This window comes from Mustelus asterias, chromosome 3 (assembly GCF_964213995.1).
Source record: "Mustelus asterias chromosome 3, sMusAst1.hap1.1, whole genome shotgun sequence".
In the NCBI taxonomy this organism is placed as follows: domain Eukaryota; kingdom Metazoa; phylum Chordata; class Chondrichthyes; order Carcharhiniformes; family Triakidae; genus Mustelus; species Mustelus asterias.
The window spans coordinates 33,557,904-33,574,834 of NC_135803.1; the positions used below are offsets into that span (position 1 = coordinate 33,557,904).

General features: G+C 43.7%; 1 protein-coding gene across 3 annotated transcripts in view; it reads right to left on the minus strand.

Moving 5' to 3' along the window:
- The window catches only part of ece2b (endothelin converting enzyme 2b), a 178,073-nt gene that overhangs the window by 83,742 nt on the left and 77,400 nt on the right, over window positions 1–16,931 (minus strand). For all 3 annotated transcript variants that reach the window (XM_078207051.1, XM_078207052.1, XM_078207050.1), the window contains exons 2-3: window positions 2,880–2,966; window positions 16–160 (exon numbers count right to left, since the gene is read on the minus strand). In XM_078207051.1, the coding sequence (XP_078063177.1) occupies window positions 16–160; window positions 2,880–2,966 (232 nt within the window). The remainder of the gene's footprint in view (window positions 1–15; window positions 161–2,879; window positions 2,967–16,931) is intronic.

The following is a 16,931-nucleotide window of genomic DNA, read 5'->3' on the forward strand; positions in this document are numbered from 1 at the left end:
TGAATCTTAGCTTACCTTGAGCATTTTTTATTACCAGAGTAATAATACAACCAATCAGTGCCATCACCACAACCAAAAGAACTGCTGACAGGGTGAGTTCCAACTGTGTTCTTGTCCCAATTGATCCAAGGGAAAGAGATTTACCTTTTCTGAAACCAACCTATTAGAAATACAATTAAAAGTTGAAGACAAGCAGTGCTTTCCTTTTCAATGTAAATTGAGTAAGTGCCATAGGTCAACAAGCCTCAAGCAAAATAAGGACAAAGAATAGACATTATTATAATTTAATCTAAAATTTACTTGTGAAAAAAGAATCAACAAGTGTAATTACTTGACCACAAAGCTCACCACAGAAAAAATTCACTTTACTGAGATTTTGTAATCTGAACCTGTCCACCAGGGATACTCCTGAGTAGATTTGAAAAAACAAAGGAGAAAATCAAAAACTACAACATGGAAAATATTTAATTCACCATAAATTAAGAATTTCTATTGTGATTCATCTTAAGCCTATACTAAAAATAATTACTGAAAGATGTTAGTACTCAGCAGTCTATCACATTACAGGCTTTTGAGCTTAAACCACTCCTCCCTTCAGCTTGTGCATTCAATTCAGGAAATACATTGTCAAGATGGGAACCAAGAGGAAATCATGCTCATTATAAGCTGAATTACTGCAAAATTAGAAAAATACACATCACTGAGCGTGAACTATCTGTTCAGAAATAAAATTATTATAATTCTGGGGGATTTCCGAAGTAGGATGAAATTAAACTCGATGACTTTCCATATTTTACCCGTCATAAATTTATCATCTGAAACTATATTGTCCATATCCTAATTTGCATTAAATCCCATTCACCCACCATCCAGGATGGCACGGTAGTACAGTGGTTTAGCACTGCTACCTCAGAGCGCCAGGGTCCCGGGTTCAATTCCTAGCTTGGGTCATTGTCTGTGTGGAGTTTGCACGTTCTTCCCGTGTCTGCGTAGGTTTCCTCCGGGCGCTCCGGTTTCCTCTGACATTCTGAAAGATGTGTTGGTTAGGTGCATTGAGCCAAACAGGCGCTGGACTGTGGCGACTAGGGGAATTTCACAGTAACTTCATTACAGTGTTAATGTAAACCTTACTTGTGACTAATAAATAAACTTTTAACTTTGACTTTATCCCTTTACTCATTGGCCTACAGTGACTGCTGGTTAAGCAACCCTCAGTTTTAAAGTTCTCATCCTTGTTTTCAAATCCCTCCATGGTTTGATTCCTCCCTATCTGTGAAATCTCCTCCAGCCCCACAGCCCTCCAAAATATTTGCATTCCTCTAATTCTGCCTTGTTGAGCATCCCAATGATAATTGCTGCAGCACTCGTTGCCTTAGCCTTCATCTGAGGCAGACTTATCAGTTATCTGCCCTAATATAGCCTTGTCTGGCCTGGTGTTGAAATGTTCTTCATAACAATCCTATAAAGCACCTTGGCATGTTTTATTATGTCAAATGAGGGATATAAATACAAGTTGACTGTTTTACATGAAATCTGAATCCCTTTTCTACTGGATAAGCCCATAGTACCAATATGCATGTTTATCAGCATTAATTTGGCAGGCTGAAGCAAGTGAATCAAGAATGCCTGGCATGCAGAATGGAAGTGCCACTGGCACATCTAATATTCTTCTGACGTTGGGCCACTATAGATCAAGCTTAAGCAAGCTTCTAATTTATGCCTGATCTATAAATAATCGTGCTGATACTTGATGCATAAAATAATTTCAGCATAAAAACACAAAATATAGGAGCAGAAGTGGGCCTGCTCCACCATTCAATATGATCTGATTGTGGCCTTAACTCCACTTTCCTGTCTACAGCCCCCCCCCCCCCCCCCCCATAAACCTTGACTCCTTTGTAGAACAAAAAATCTGTCTTACTCAGCCTAGTCTTTATTGCTCTCTGTTGTAGAGAATCCCAAAGATTAACAATCCTCTGAGAGAAGTAATTCCTCCTCGTCGCCCATCTTAAATGGGAAATGATGCCTTACATGTCCCCAGGCACTAGATTTCCCCATGAGAGGAAACATCCTCTCACCATCTATTCCTGTCAAGCCTCCTCAGAATCTAGATCACTTCTTATTCTTCAAACCTTCAGTGAGCACAGGCCCAACCTGTTTGGTCTTTTCTCATAAGACAACCCCTTCACCCTCGAAAGTTCAATTCACTCATAATGAGATCTTCATATGAATGTAAATGTCATCTATGGAACTCCAAAGCGGTAAAAAAAAAAGGGAGCTTTATAGTTAAAAGAAAACAAAGACAAATTGTCCTGCTATGCTGGGAGCTAGAGCTAGAAAATGCCAAGTCCATGTTTTCAGCAGAGGTCACCCATTCACAAAAACATAGTGAGAGTTCTTGAAGCTTCAGCTCATTAAAAGCATCATCATATTCAGAATCTGGCCAAATTCAGAAGCAGATAAATAAACACTTCAGAAGAGTAGATTCTCAAAGTACGCACACTGTGCAGAAAAATCCCTAAATATATCAGCAGGTTGGACCTTTGTTTTGCTTGCAAGGAAACATAATAAATATTGCTGAATTCTCCACAGATTGTGTCAGTTATCACAAAGAAAAAATTGTTAGTCACTATCTTTTAAAACCAAAAGAAAACGTAAAAACAAAGGATACAATGTGGCTGTTCTTGATTATGCTGTAGCAGTAACAGCACTTTCCTGTGTACATTGTTGCTGAATAAATTGGGACAGCGTGCATACCATATCATCAAACAACTTCCTAAACATCCATCATGTGTACAAATAAAGGAAATGAGCATTGGGTTAGACAAGAAACCATGATTACATGAAAATAGCAGTTTAAATCAGCCAATTCTACAAACCTCCACACTTTCTGGTGAGGCATTTCCATCTGCTGCAGTATCTGTGGGATCATCATCTTCGAAAGTTGCACGCTTGTAGTTTGACATCTGTGAGGTTTGGAATAAAAATGGTTTTCTTGGTTAAAGTAAATAACTTTCAGCTACCAGAAATGTTATATATGGCTGCATTATTTTATGCAATCTATATATAGTATTCATGAACCATGGTCAAAAGCTTTGCAAACAATTGAATATTAGAATGATAGAATTAAATTGAATTTTTTTTCTTATATTCACAAAGGGTTTACTTTCAAGTAAGACTGCTCAAAATCAAAAGAAAGTGCTAGCCATTTGCAGCAGACCAGTAGCAAAGATAAGTGAACATTTCAAGTAGAAGTTTTCTTCAGAACAGAACAGAAAGGGAAGCAAGTGCAAAATGCCTGAAACCTGCTAAAAAAAACAGTAAGTTACTGGATGATATAAAGATAATCTTAATGAGGTAATGGAACAGCAATGAAACAACAAAAGGGCATGTGAAAAGCTAAGATAACAAATGGCACACCCAAGGAAAATGGTATAAAAATTATAGAATCTTAGAATGGTTACAGCACAAAAGGTTGACATTTGGCCCCTCATGTCCTTGCCAGCTCTCTTCGAGAGCAACTCAGCCAGTCCTACTCCCCCATGTTTGCTCTATAGCCTTGCAAATCTTTTCTCTTCAGATAATTCTTCAATTCCTTTTCAAAGCCACAACTGAAACTGTCTCCATCACATTCTCAGACAGTACATTCTAGATCCTAATCACTAATTTTGTAAAACAAAATCATGTCACCTCTGGTTCTTTTGCCAATCACTTTAAATCAGTGCCCTCTGGTTACTCCCTATCTACTCTGTCCAGACCCCTCAAGATTTTGAACAGCTCTGTCAAATGTTCTCCCAATCTCTTCTTCTCTAAAGAGATCAGTCTTAGCTTCAGCAATCTATGCAGATACCTGAAGCTCATCTAGGAACCAATCTCATATATTTGTTCAATACCTGTTCCAATGCCTTCACATCCTTTCTGAAGTGTGGTGCCCAGAAATGCTCACCTGATGAAGAAGCAGCGCTCTGAAAGTTCATGATTCCAAATAAATCTGTTGGACTTTAACCTTGTGTTGCGGGACTTCTTACAATTTATTAGAGTTCTTTGAAGAAGTCACATGTGCTGAGGATAAAAGGGAACCAGTGGATGTACTGTACTTAGATTTCCAGAAGGCATTTGATAAGGCGCCACATTAAAGGTTATCACGGAAAATAAAAGCTCATAGTATCAGGGACACCACATTGGCATGAAGAGAAGATCGGCTAGCTAACAAGAAACAGACAGCTGGTAGATTGGGTCAGTTTTTGGTTGGCAGGATTAAATGAGAGACATGCCACAGGGATCAGTGCTGGGGCCTCAAGTTTTACAATTTATGTATATATATATATGATTTGGATGAAGGTACCAGAGGAATGATTGCAAAATTTGCTTATGGCAGAAAGGTAGGAAAGTAAATTATGAAGAGGACGTAAAGAGGCTACTGAGGGACATAGGTAGGTCAGGTGAGTGAGCAAGATTTGGCTAATGGAGCATAATGTGGGAAAATGTGAAGTTTGCAATTTTGGCAGCAAGAATTATCCAAGTGATGAGAGATTGCAGAACCTTGAGATTCAGAGGGATCTAGGTGTCCTATTGCATGAATCAGAAAACCCTAGTATGCAGGTACAGCAAGTAATTAGGAAAGCTAATAAAATGTTATCGTTCATTGTAAAGAGAATTGATTACAAGAGTAGGGAGGTTATGCTTCAGTTGTGCAGCATACTGGTGAGCCAACATCTGGGCTGGAATTCTCCCATCCGGCCCGCCACAGGAACTGTAGCGGGCGGGGGGCTGGACCTTGCAAAGGTCCATTGACCTGGGGTGGGATTCTCCAATTTTGAAGCGAGCATGGCCGGAGAATCCCGCGCCTGGAGTCCTGTGTACAGCTTTGGTTTCCTTATTTAAAGAAAGATATAAATATATTAGAAGCACTTCAATGAAGGTTTACTAAACTAATACTTGAAATGGGTTGGTTGTCTTGAGGGAAGGTTGGACAGGTTAGGCTTGTATTCACTGAAATGTACAAGATCCTGAGGGATCCTGACAGGGTGGAGAGGATGTCTTCTCTCGTGAAAGAATCTAGAACTAGGGGTCACTGTTTAAAAATACGGGATTACTCATTAAAGATAGAGATGAGGAGATTGTTTTTCTCTCAGAGGGTCATGAGTCTATGAAACTCTCTTCCTCAAAAGGTGGTGGAAGCAGAATCTTCATGTTAGGTTCCTGATTAACAAAGGTGGTGGAAGGTTATCAAAGGTAGGCAGGAATGTGGGGTTGAGGATACAATCTATCAGCCATGATCTTATTGAATGGCGGAGCATGTTCAAAGGGCTATGTGGCATCCTCCTGCTCCTAATTCCTATGTTTATATATTTGCACATATAGCCCCAGGCTGTCTGTCCACATCTCTCCTTTAGAATTGCATCCTTTATTTTATGTTTCCTCTCCCTGCCTGCCTACCTAAATGTATCATTTCACACTTCTCTGCATTAGATTTCATCTGCCACATGTCCACCCATTCAACCAGCTTGCTGCATCCTCTCGAACTCTGTCATTGTCCTCCTCATAGTTCACATCGTGCCACTTATTGCATCATCAGCAAATGCTGAAATTATTCCCTGCACAGACAAGTATAGATCATTAATATGGATGAAGAAAAGCAGTGACCCTGGGGAATCCCACCATATACTGTTCTCCAATCCAAAAAAAATCATCACTACTTTGTTTCCTGTCACTGAATGAGGGCAACTGAGGAAGAGAAAGCTCAAAAAAGAAACTTACAGATGTACGTCTAAAATGAAAACTGGAATGCAGGAACACCAAGGTTACATTCACCCCTCTCAATATTCAGATCACAGGAATGCAAAACAATCAGGAGAAAAATTAGATTTCAGGGCCAATTCCCAAAACAGGCATCCCCAAAGAGGAAAAGCAGTTGCAAGGAGCACGGGGCGGCACAGTGGTTAGCACTGCTGCCTCACAGCGCCAGGGACCCAGGTTCGATTCCAGCCTCAGGTCACTGTCTAATTGGAGTTTGCACGTTCTCCCCGTGTCTGCGTGGGTTTCCTCCGCGTGCTTCGGTTTCCTCCCAGAGTCCAAATATGCGAGGGGTTAGGTGGATTGACCATGCTAAATTGCCCCTTAGTGTCAGGGGGGCTAGCTAGGATAAATGCATGGGATTATAGGGATAGGGCCTGGGTGGGATTGTGGTCGGTGCAAACTCACTGGGCCAAATAGCCTCCTTCTGTACTGCAGCATTCTATAATTTCTGGAAATAGGAGAATTAAAATGAGGAGCCACGGTGAGTGTGGGGTCACAGATGGCAACAGAATGATAATATTCAAAGCAGATACTCATTTGCTTTTGATCTTCCCAAAGTATGGGAAATCACATCATAGACAGCAAATGCAGCATACTAAATTCGAGAAAGTACAGGTAAACTACATGTCTCAAACGGAAGGAGTGTTTAGGGCTCTGGACAATGGTTTGTGCATTACATATGTTTCACGAATGAACAAGGAAGTACCCAGGAAAGAAAAGCTGCAAGTTGAACCAGAATACCCTGTACAAGAAATCTCTGACAAAGACAGGATGGGGACTACAAGCGTGAAGTTATGTTACCAGTGGCCGCTAGACATCAATTTTCAGCTGGTATTACTTGGCTTACATTCCCTGCTGGAAGTGGGATTTGTGACTAGAAGAGAAAGAGCTCTGTGTAAATGAGCACTTCTATAAGTGCAAAAAGCTTCTCTTCCACCTGGGAGCATGGGTTAGAGTGTAGGCATTCCCAAAACATTTTTTGTTCAAACTCTTAGGCAGTAACGTGCGTGAAAGATCAAACGGCACTTTATCAATTCCACTTGGCACTGCACTGGAAGTGCACTCCAAAACAAAGTGGTATGAGATTGTTACAGCAGCTTTTTAGAGTCAGATCAAGACTTTACTCTGGAGTTATCCTAACATTGTTTCTTGGCTATGAAGTGGCTTCCATGTCACATCAATGGAAAAGTGTCATTCTAACTTCATTCTGAGACAATGGGTCATTTTTTGTGGCTGAGGGCCCAGGGAATACCTATAATTCAGGTACAACAGTCAAGAAAAAACTTACACATTTGTAATGCAAGATCTCTTTCCCCCTGGGTGTTCCAGGGCTTCCAGAAAGATGCTGGCATGGGCCTCCAATAGATGGCCATTTAACTCCGGTAGAAACAAGGGAGGAGATGGCATTCCCAACTAACTTTTCTGTAGTTTCCATCTTCATGAGAGGCCTAAAGACCTTCTACTCAATACCCTTCAATCAGAGAATCCAGCAGAAACATGCAATGGTGTGTAGACAAATCCCTTTTGCTTTTAGGAATGTCTGGTTAGGGATGGGCTGGTGGATTTTTACATGCTGATTTCTTTACAGCATCCAGAAGATATTGACACCAGCAGCAGCTAATTTTCTCGCCCACTTCCTGGCAGAAGGTCCGGCCAGTGGGATCATACTGACATAATCCTCTAAATACAAACAGGCATCAAACAGGTGCAAGACCACCAAGAAAATTGAACTCATTCATTTGCAGAGGTCCACGGCTATTCTTCATTCCAACAGTGTTGCAGCAATTTCAATTACCAAGTTCCTTAAATACAATGCAATGATTCAGCAACGGAAGTACATTTTTTTCCAAACAATTCATTGTTTTCTAGAGTAAACAGAACATGTAAGCAAATGGAAGTCAAGTGAAAATCTTAGGGGAATAAAACCTACTCAAACATCCATTATTCGAGAAGCGCTGAGATTACTATTGTGACAGCACCTCTGTTTTATGCAGGTGCTCACTGCAAACCTGTTTAAAATGATTTGCTTCTGGATAAAGCCAATAGCGAGCAAGAAAGGATGTTAAGAGTCAATTCTGCGTGCTTTGAATGCAGAATTGACAGTAGCTGTCATTTTCTGATAACGAAACATTATTTTAGATGTACAAATATACAACTGAATGGAGTGCATGCTTTTTAGTAAAATATATTTTGAGTGCATTTGAGTAAAAAAGTTAAGAGTACTTTGTTACTGTATTTTGTGTATCATTTTTACGTGGACTACATTCCTCATTTTTTCTTTCTTTGGTGGATGTGTTTTATGCTAATGCTTAAAGTTAATATTTGTCCATGTCCAAATGGAGGAAGACTGGACAATATCCAGGCTTGGGCTGACAAGTGGCAAGTAACATTCACGCCACATGTATCAGGCAATGCTATCTCCAACAGTGAAAATCTAATCATCATCCGTTAATATTCAATAACATTATCACTGAATTCCCCATTATCTAAATCCTGGAGGTTACCATTGACCAGAAACTAAACTGGGCTAGCTATTCAAATACCATGGCTACAAGAGCAAGTCAGAGGCTAGGAATCCTGCAGCGAGTAACTCACGTCCTGACTCCCCAAAGCCTGTCCACCGTCAACAAGGCACAAGTCAGTAGTGTGATGGAATATTTTCTACTTGCCTGAATGAGTGCAGCTCAAGAAGCTTGACACCATCCAAAATGTAGCAGTATACCCACAAACATTCACCCAGTAAATACTGCCTTTTTCTAGCATGATTTCCAGAACGAATCTCTGACACTCTGTGCACCGCAGATTGCCCTCGCGTGATTCACTCTGGAAATCTGTGGGCAACGTCTATTCACACCAGAGAGGCCGGCAGCGCTGAGCGGACCACTGCACATACACTGATCTGTCAGCGCAGTGGCCCCCACCCCCTCCCCCCCCCCCCCCACCCCCCCACTGCCAGCCTCCAGACCACTGGCCAGCCTGATTGCTGGCCAGCACCGCAACCACCCCAATCGCTGGCCTTCCGACCCCTCCATCCCCCGATCACTGGCCTTCCCAGACCAGCCCTTAAGTCCCCCGCCTCCAGCAGCCCCAATCTCCCCAACCTCCCCTGCCCCCCATCCAACAATCTTGATGCCCCGCCAGTCCCAATGCCCCTCCGATCCTGATGACCAGCCCCAATGTTCCTCCCCCCACTAGCCCCGATCTTCCCTGCCACCCCTACAGCCCCGACCCCCCAATCCTGACCCACCACCCCCTCCACCCAGATGGCCAGTCCCAATCGCCTCCCTCACTGATCCCAAATGCAAAGCGGCAGCGGGACACCTCTACCGATCACCCCCGCATTGAGCCCCACCCCCTCTGGTCCTTCCCCCTTGGCACTGCCTGATGCCCGGTGAGCAGTGCCAAGGTGTCCCTTGGGCAGTGCCAGGGTGTCAGGTTGGCACTGCCAGGTTGGCGCTGCCCAAGGGGCATCCCCCTTACCTCCGACTTCCTGGGGGGGCCTCAATGGCCTCTGTTCCCTCCAGCAAGGTAGGGCCGCCTGATCCCCATCAGTGGGGAGAAGGTATAAACCCTATTGGAGTGAGCCTCTCCCGGCGGGGTAGGGGGGAGATGCTAGTGGGCCCGGAGACTTTAGTCTGGGCCTGCTGATCATATGGAAATGAAGATTTCCATATTGTAATCAGCTCCACACCAATTTCTGGCATGGAGCTGATCATGCGAAAAAACTTCATGCCGGAGAGGTGTGGAGGCTGTGATGCCCAGCTGGAAGCCTGTGAAATGGCCCCCATTGATGTCTCCCGGCACGTTGCGCTACTCGAGCAGTGTAGTGGGCTGGGAGAATCGCCTCCCCCCACCCCCACATTCCACACTAACAACCACCACCATCTAGACAGACAAGGGCATCAGATGCATAGGAACACCACCATCTGTAAATTTCCCTCCAGCCCACTCACCATTCTAACTTGAAATATAATGTTGTTCCTTCACTGTTGTTGGGCCGAAATCCTGGAGCTCCTACCCTAACAGCACTATGGACATACCTACACCACATGGACTGCAGCAGCTCACCATCACGTTCTCAAGGCCAATTAGGGATGGGCAATAAATGCTACCCAAACCAGCAATGCCCACATCCCATGAATGAATAAAAAATGTTTTAAAAACAGGGAGAGCTTGTCTTTTTTGACCTAAAATTGACCTTGCAAGACTTTCTGGTAAGATTGCTCCTGATCAAGTATATTTTCCATCTTTTGTAATGACAGGCTTCAGCAAGTTATTTTTTCCACAAGACTTTGCTGGCACGGATTTTCTGGATCATGTAATTCATAAATGTGAAATAATAGTAGGCTTCAGCAAGATGATTGAACTAACATTCTCTTTTGGAAGTTATTTTTGTGGGCAGGGCGAGGTCATAAAGAATATTTAATTTTGTTCCTCATCGCAAAAATATGTGTTCTCATGCTGACTTCCATAACTTTGACCTAGCATAGAACATAGAACATAGAACAGTACAGCACAGAACAGGCCCTTCGGCCCACGATGTTGTGCCGAGCTTTATCTGAAACCAAGATCAAGCTATCCCACTCCCTATCATCCTGGTGTGCTCCATGTGCCTATCCAATAACCGCTTAAATGTTTCTAAAGTGTCTGACTCCACTATCACTGCAGGCAGTCCATTCCACACCCCAACCACTCTCTGCGTAAAGAACCTACCTCTGATATCCGTCCTGTATCTCCCACCACGAACCCTATAGTTATGCCCCCTTGTAATAGCTCCATCCACCCGAGGAAATAGTCTTTGAACGTTCACTCTATCTATCCCCTTCATCATTTTATACACCTCTATTAAGTCTCCCCTCAGCCTCCTCCGCTCCAGAGAGAACAGCCCTAGCTCCCTCAACCTTTCCTCATATGACCTACCCTCCAAACCAGGCAGCATCCTGGTAAATCTCCTCTGCACTCTTTCCAGCGCTTCCACATCCTTCTTATAGTGAGGTGACCAGAACTGCACACAATATTCCAAATGTGGTCTCACCAAGGTCCTGTACAGTTGCAGCATAACCCCACGGCTCTTAAACTCCAACCCCCTGTTAATAAAAGCTAACACACTATAGGCCTTCTTCACAGCTCTATCCACTTGACTGGCAACCTTTAGAGATCTGTGGATATGGACCCCAAGATCTCTCTGTTCCTCCACAGTCTTCAGAACCCTACCTTTGACCCTGTAATCCACATTTAAATTTGTCCTACCAAAATGAATCACCTCACATTTATCAGGGTTAAACTCCATTTGCCATTTTTCAGCCCAGCTTTGCATCCTATCTATGTCTCTTTGCAGCCTACAACAGCCCTCCACCTCATCCACTACTCCACCAATCTTGGTGTCATCAGCAAATTTACTGATCCACCCTTCAGCCCCCTCCTCTAAGTCATTAATAAAAATCACAAAGAGCAGAGGACCAAGCACTGATCCCTGCGGCACACCGCTAGCAACCTGCCTCCAATCCGAAAATTTTCCATCGACCACCACCCTCTGTCTTCGGTCAGACAGCCAGTTACCTATCCAATCGGCCAACTTTCCCTCTATCCCACACCTCCTCACTTTCATCATAAGCTGACCATGGGGGACCTTATCAAACGCCTTACTAAAATCCATGTATATGACATCAACTGCCCTACCTTCATCAACACACTTAGTTACCTCCTCAAAAAATTCTATCAAATTTGTGAGGCACGACTTGCCCTTCACGAATCCGTGCTGACTATCTCGGATTAATCCACATCTTTCTAAATGGTCGTAAATCCCATCCCTAAGGACCTTTTCCATCAATTTACCAACCACCGAAGTAAGACTAACCGGTCTATAATTACCAGGGTCATTTCTATTCCCTTTCTTAAACAGAGGAACAACATTCGCCATTCTCCAGTCCTCTGGCACCATCCCCGTGGACAGCGAGGACCCAAAGATCAACGCCAAAGGCTCTGCAATCTCATCCCTTGCCTCCCACAGAATCCTAGGATACATTTCATCAGGCCCAGGGGACTTATCGACCTTCAGTTTATTCAAAACTGCCAAGACATCCTCCCTCCGAACATCTATTTCCTCCAGCCTATTAGCCTGTAACACCTTCTCTTCCTCAAAAACATGGCCCCTCTCCTTGGTGAACACTGAAGAAAAGTATTCATTCATCACCTCGCCTATCTCTACTGACTCCATACACAAGTTCCCACTACTGTCCTTGACCGGCCCTAACCTCACCCTGGTCATACTTTTATTCCTCACATAAGAGTAAAAAGCCTTGGGGTTTTCCTTGATCCGACCCGCCAAGGACTTCTCATGTCCCCTCCTAGCTCTCCTAAGCCCCTTTTTCAGCTCATTCCTTGCTAACTTGTAACCCTCAATCGAGCCATCTGAACCTTGTTTCCTCATCCCTACATAAGCTTCCCTCTTCCTTTTCACAAGACATTCCACCTCTTTTGTGAACCATGGTTCCCTCACTCGGCCATTTCCTCCCTGCCTGACAGGAACATACCTATCAAGGACATCCAGTATTTGTTCCTTGAAAAAGTTCCACTTTTCATTAGTTCCTTTCTCTGACAGTTTCTGTTCCCAACTTATGCCCCCTAATTCTTGCCTAATCGCATCATAATTACCCCTCCCCCAATTGTAAACCTTGCCCTGCCGTACGGCCCTATCCCTCTCCATTGCAATTACAAAAGACACCGAATTGTGGTCACTATCTCCAAATTGCTCTCCCACAACCAAATCTAACACTTGGCCCGGTTCATTTCCCAGTACCAAATCCAATGTGGCCTCACCTCTAGTCGGCCCATCCACATATTGTGTCAGGAAACCCTCCCGCACACACTGCACAAAAACTGCCCCATCCAAACTATTTGACCTACAAAGGTTCCAATCAATATTTGGAAAGTTAAAGTCCCCCATGACAACTACCCTGAGACCCCCACACATATCCATAATCTGCTTAGCAATTTCTTCCTCCACATCTCTATTACTATTTGGGGGCCTATAGTAAACTCCTAGCAACGTGACCGCTCCTTTCCTATTTCTAACTTCAGCCCATATTACCTCAGTGTGCAGATCCCCCACGAAGTGTCTTTCCGCAGCCGTTAAACTATCCTTGATTAACAATGCCACTCCTCCACCTCTTTTACCAGCTTCCCTACACTTAGTGAAACATCTATACCCCGGAACGTCCAACAACCATTCCTGTCCTTGTTCTACCCACGTCTCCGTAATGGCCACAACATCGTAGTCCCAAGTACCAATCCACGCCCCAAGTTCATCTACCTTGTTCCGGATGCTCCTTGCATTGAAGTAGACACACTTCAACCCACCTTCCTGTCTACCAGTACCCACCCTTGACCCTGATACCTTCCCCAATACCTCACCGCCCTCACTGACTTCTGGACTTCAACTCCCTTTCCCACTCCCCTGACAAATTAGTTTAAACCCCCCTGAAGAGCCGTAACAAATTTCCCTCCGAGGATATTGGTGCCCCTCTGGTTCAGGTGCACCCCGTCCTGTCTGTACAGGTCCCACCTTCCCCAGAACGTGTTCCAATTATCCACGTATCTGAAACCCTCCCTCCTACACCATCCCTGGTTATTTGGTATGCAAATAACCAACATAGCATAATGATGAATGGCCTTCTTTAGTGCTCTAAACTCCAATGCTTATCTATCATATTTTCCTCCAGCCATGAAACTAAAGAGTTTAGGTTGCAGATTTCACTAGACAACAGTTGCATTTAATGTAGAAAAACAACTCAAGCCATTGCACTTCTGTGCAATCAGATAGGGCGGCATGGTAGCACAGTGGTTAGCACTGCTGCTTCACAGCTCCAGGGACCTGGGTTCGATTCCCGGCTTGGGTCACTGTCTGTGTGGAGTTTGCACATTCTCCTCGTGTCTGCGTGGGTTTCCTCCGGGTGCTCCAGTTTCCTCCCACAGTCCAAAGATGTGCGGTTTAGGCTGATTGGCTATGCTAAAATTGCCCCTTAGTGTCCTGAGATGCGTAGATTAGTGGGTAAATATGTAGGGATATGGGGGTAGGGCCTGGGTGGGATTGTGGTCGGTGCAGACTCGATGGGCCGAATGGCCTCTTTCTGCACTGTAGGGTTTCTATGATTCTATGAAATAGTTTCAGGTCAGAGAAGGAGCTATTAAGAGATCTTTTAAAAGCTTGGACAAACTGAAAGATTTTCAAGAGGATTCAAAAAGAGGGAAGTCCAGAGGGTTCAGGAATGGGAAAACAGGGGAATTACTGCATTTTTAGTTCAGCTGCATCACAGACAATTGAAAGGCACTGGGGAGGTTACACACAAGAGACCAGCATCAGAGTTAGGGAGAATTGTAGGGCTGGAGGAACTGCAAAGATAGAGGGGGGGACTTGGTCATTATGTTTACACCTTTTGAGAATGTGAAGTTTGAGATGTCAGAGGACTGAGCACGAATATAAATTATAAAAGACCTTGCAAAGTCTTTCTAGTAAGGATGCACCTGAAGTAAATCTTGTGTAACAGCAGGCCCATTTTTCACAAGCATTCACTGGTAAGATAAAGTTTTAAAGTTTATTTATTAGTCACAAGTAAGGCTTACATTAACACAAATTAAGTTACTGTGAAATTCCCCTAGTCACCACAGTCTGGTGCCTGTTCGGGTCAACACACCCCTAACTAGCACGTCTTTCAGAACATGGGAGGAAACCGGAGCAAACTCATGCAGACACGAGGGGGGAGAACATGCAAACTCCACACAGACAGTGACCCAAGCCGGGAATCGAACCCAGGTTCCTGGCGCTGTGAAGCAGCAGTGCTAACCACTGTGCTACTGTGCCACCCGATATCGGGCAAGTAGAAATTCATGTGGTATAGGATACAATCAGCAGAATTTCAAATGAGCTGCAATTTCACTGTGTTCTTTTGGTGAGTAAATATGCAGTTAAATTCAAGTGGCATCAACCGTGCAATATTAGATGTATCTCTTCTCCCAAACATGATGGAATACCTTTGTTTTATGCAGTGCAGCATCAAATAAATTATTTAAGCAAGTTTTCTCAATTAATAGCTCCAGCAAAGATCATTTCACTGCACTGAGACAAGGTTGATAAAAACAACTTTGCAAAAGATTAAATTAGCTTCTCATTATAGTGTTCTGCAAAACAGGAGAGAATAATAAACTCCTTAGATAATTTCTCTTTTGGTTTCAGATTCCAGCATCTGCAATCATTTGCTTTTATCCAGGAGAATAATAAACGCCATGCCTGCACATTTCAACAAATTCCCTACAAAGGTCACACGTTCACAAAAGATAAGGTAAAGCTAGATAGATTCTTGAATAACAAGGGAGTGGAAGGTTATGGGGATAAGGAGGAATATGGGGTTGAGGTTACAATCAGATCAGCCATGATCCTATTGACAAGCAGAACAGGCTCGAATAGCCCAGTGGCCCACTCCTCATTTGTATGTTCATATGTCGAGTTTTTATGATGTAAGATTCATGAGAAATGAAAAAGTTGCACACAGGGCAGCATGGTGGCACAGTGCTGCCTTGCAGCACCAGGGACCTGGTTTCGACTCCAGCCTCGGGTAACTTTGTGGAGTTTGCACATTCTCCTCGTGCCTACATGGGTTTCCTCTGGGTGCACTGGTTTCCTCCCACACTCCAAAGACATGCGGTTTAGGTTGATTGGCTGTGCTGAATTGCCCCTTAGTGTCAGGGGGATTAGCACAGTAAACACAGGACAGTGATACGGTCTGGGTGGGATTGTTGTCAGTGCAGGCTTAATGGGCCAAATGGCCTCCTTCTGCACTGTAGGGGGTCTATGATTCTATGAATTATCAAATAAATAAGTTTCCCACAACAAAAAAATGTGCTACTGTACAATAAAGTGCTTAATGGCTTTAGGCCAGTATACATTTATTTAAATCAATTTTTATTTTATTAGTGTCACATGTAGGCTTACATTAACACTGCAATGAAGTTACTGTGAAAATGCCCTAGTCACCACACTCCTGCGCCTGTTTGGGTACACTAAGGGAGAATTAAGCATGGCCAATGCATCTAACCAGCACATCTTTCGGACTGTGGGAGGAAACTGGCGCACTCAGAGGAAACCCATGCAGACACGAGGGGAATGGGCAGACTCCGCTCAAGCAGTGACCCGAGCCAGGCTGTGCGGCAGCAGTGCTAACCACTGTGTCACATTAGTGGTCTGCTAATGAGTTCTTTGGAGCTGAAAATGCCATTCAGCAGATTAATCTTCTATTTTGAATGTCTGTAATTGCCTCCAGCCCTATAACCCTGAGATCTCTGCATTCCTCCAATTCTGGCCTCTTGAGCATCCCCAGTATTAACTGTTCCATTATTGGCGATTGTGCCAAGGACCTAAACTCTTGAATTCTCTCCCTAAAATTTCCATATCTTTCTTTCTTGAAGATGTTCCTTAAAGCTGACTTCTTTGACCAAGCATTTGGTCATCTACACTGATATCTCTTTATGTGGTTCAGTGTCAGCCTGTCTAATAATCCTCCTGTGTAGCACCTTGGGATGTTATGGTGCTATATAAATGCAAGTTGTAGTAGCTGTTGTTGAAAGTCTTAACAGACCAGACTTATGTAACTCTAGAATGCAGATGTTACATGACCAGGCAGAATGCGATCATGCCCATCAGTTGAGGGAGACTAGAATCAGAATCCCGATAGTACAGGAGGCCATTTGGCCCATCGAGCCTGCATCAACAACAATCAACCCAAGCTCTACCCCGTAACTCCACGTGTTTACCCCGCAAATCCCTTGGGGCAATTTAGCATGGCCAATCCACCCAACACATCTTTGGAGTGAAAAGATGTAGGAAATCTGGACCTGGTGGATTATTGCGGGGGTGATTTCTTTAGCTAACATTTTACTGAAAGATCTAAAGCCAAATTTGCAAGATCGTTCTTCGCACTTTAGTGAGAAAATATCACGTTTGCGCCTCTGGAGTTGAAAACAATCAACCTGCGCGTGTTATTGAATGATAAACAAAGGCATCTCCCCTCAAGGAGATTAAAAGCGCAATGATGTGGCCGCATACAAAACTGGTGCCTTTTTTAACTTCTGGCTACCAT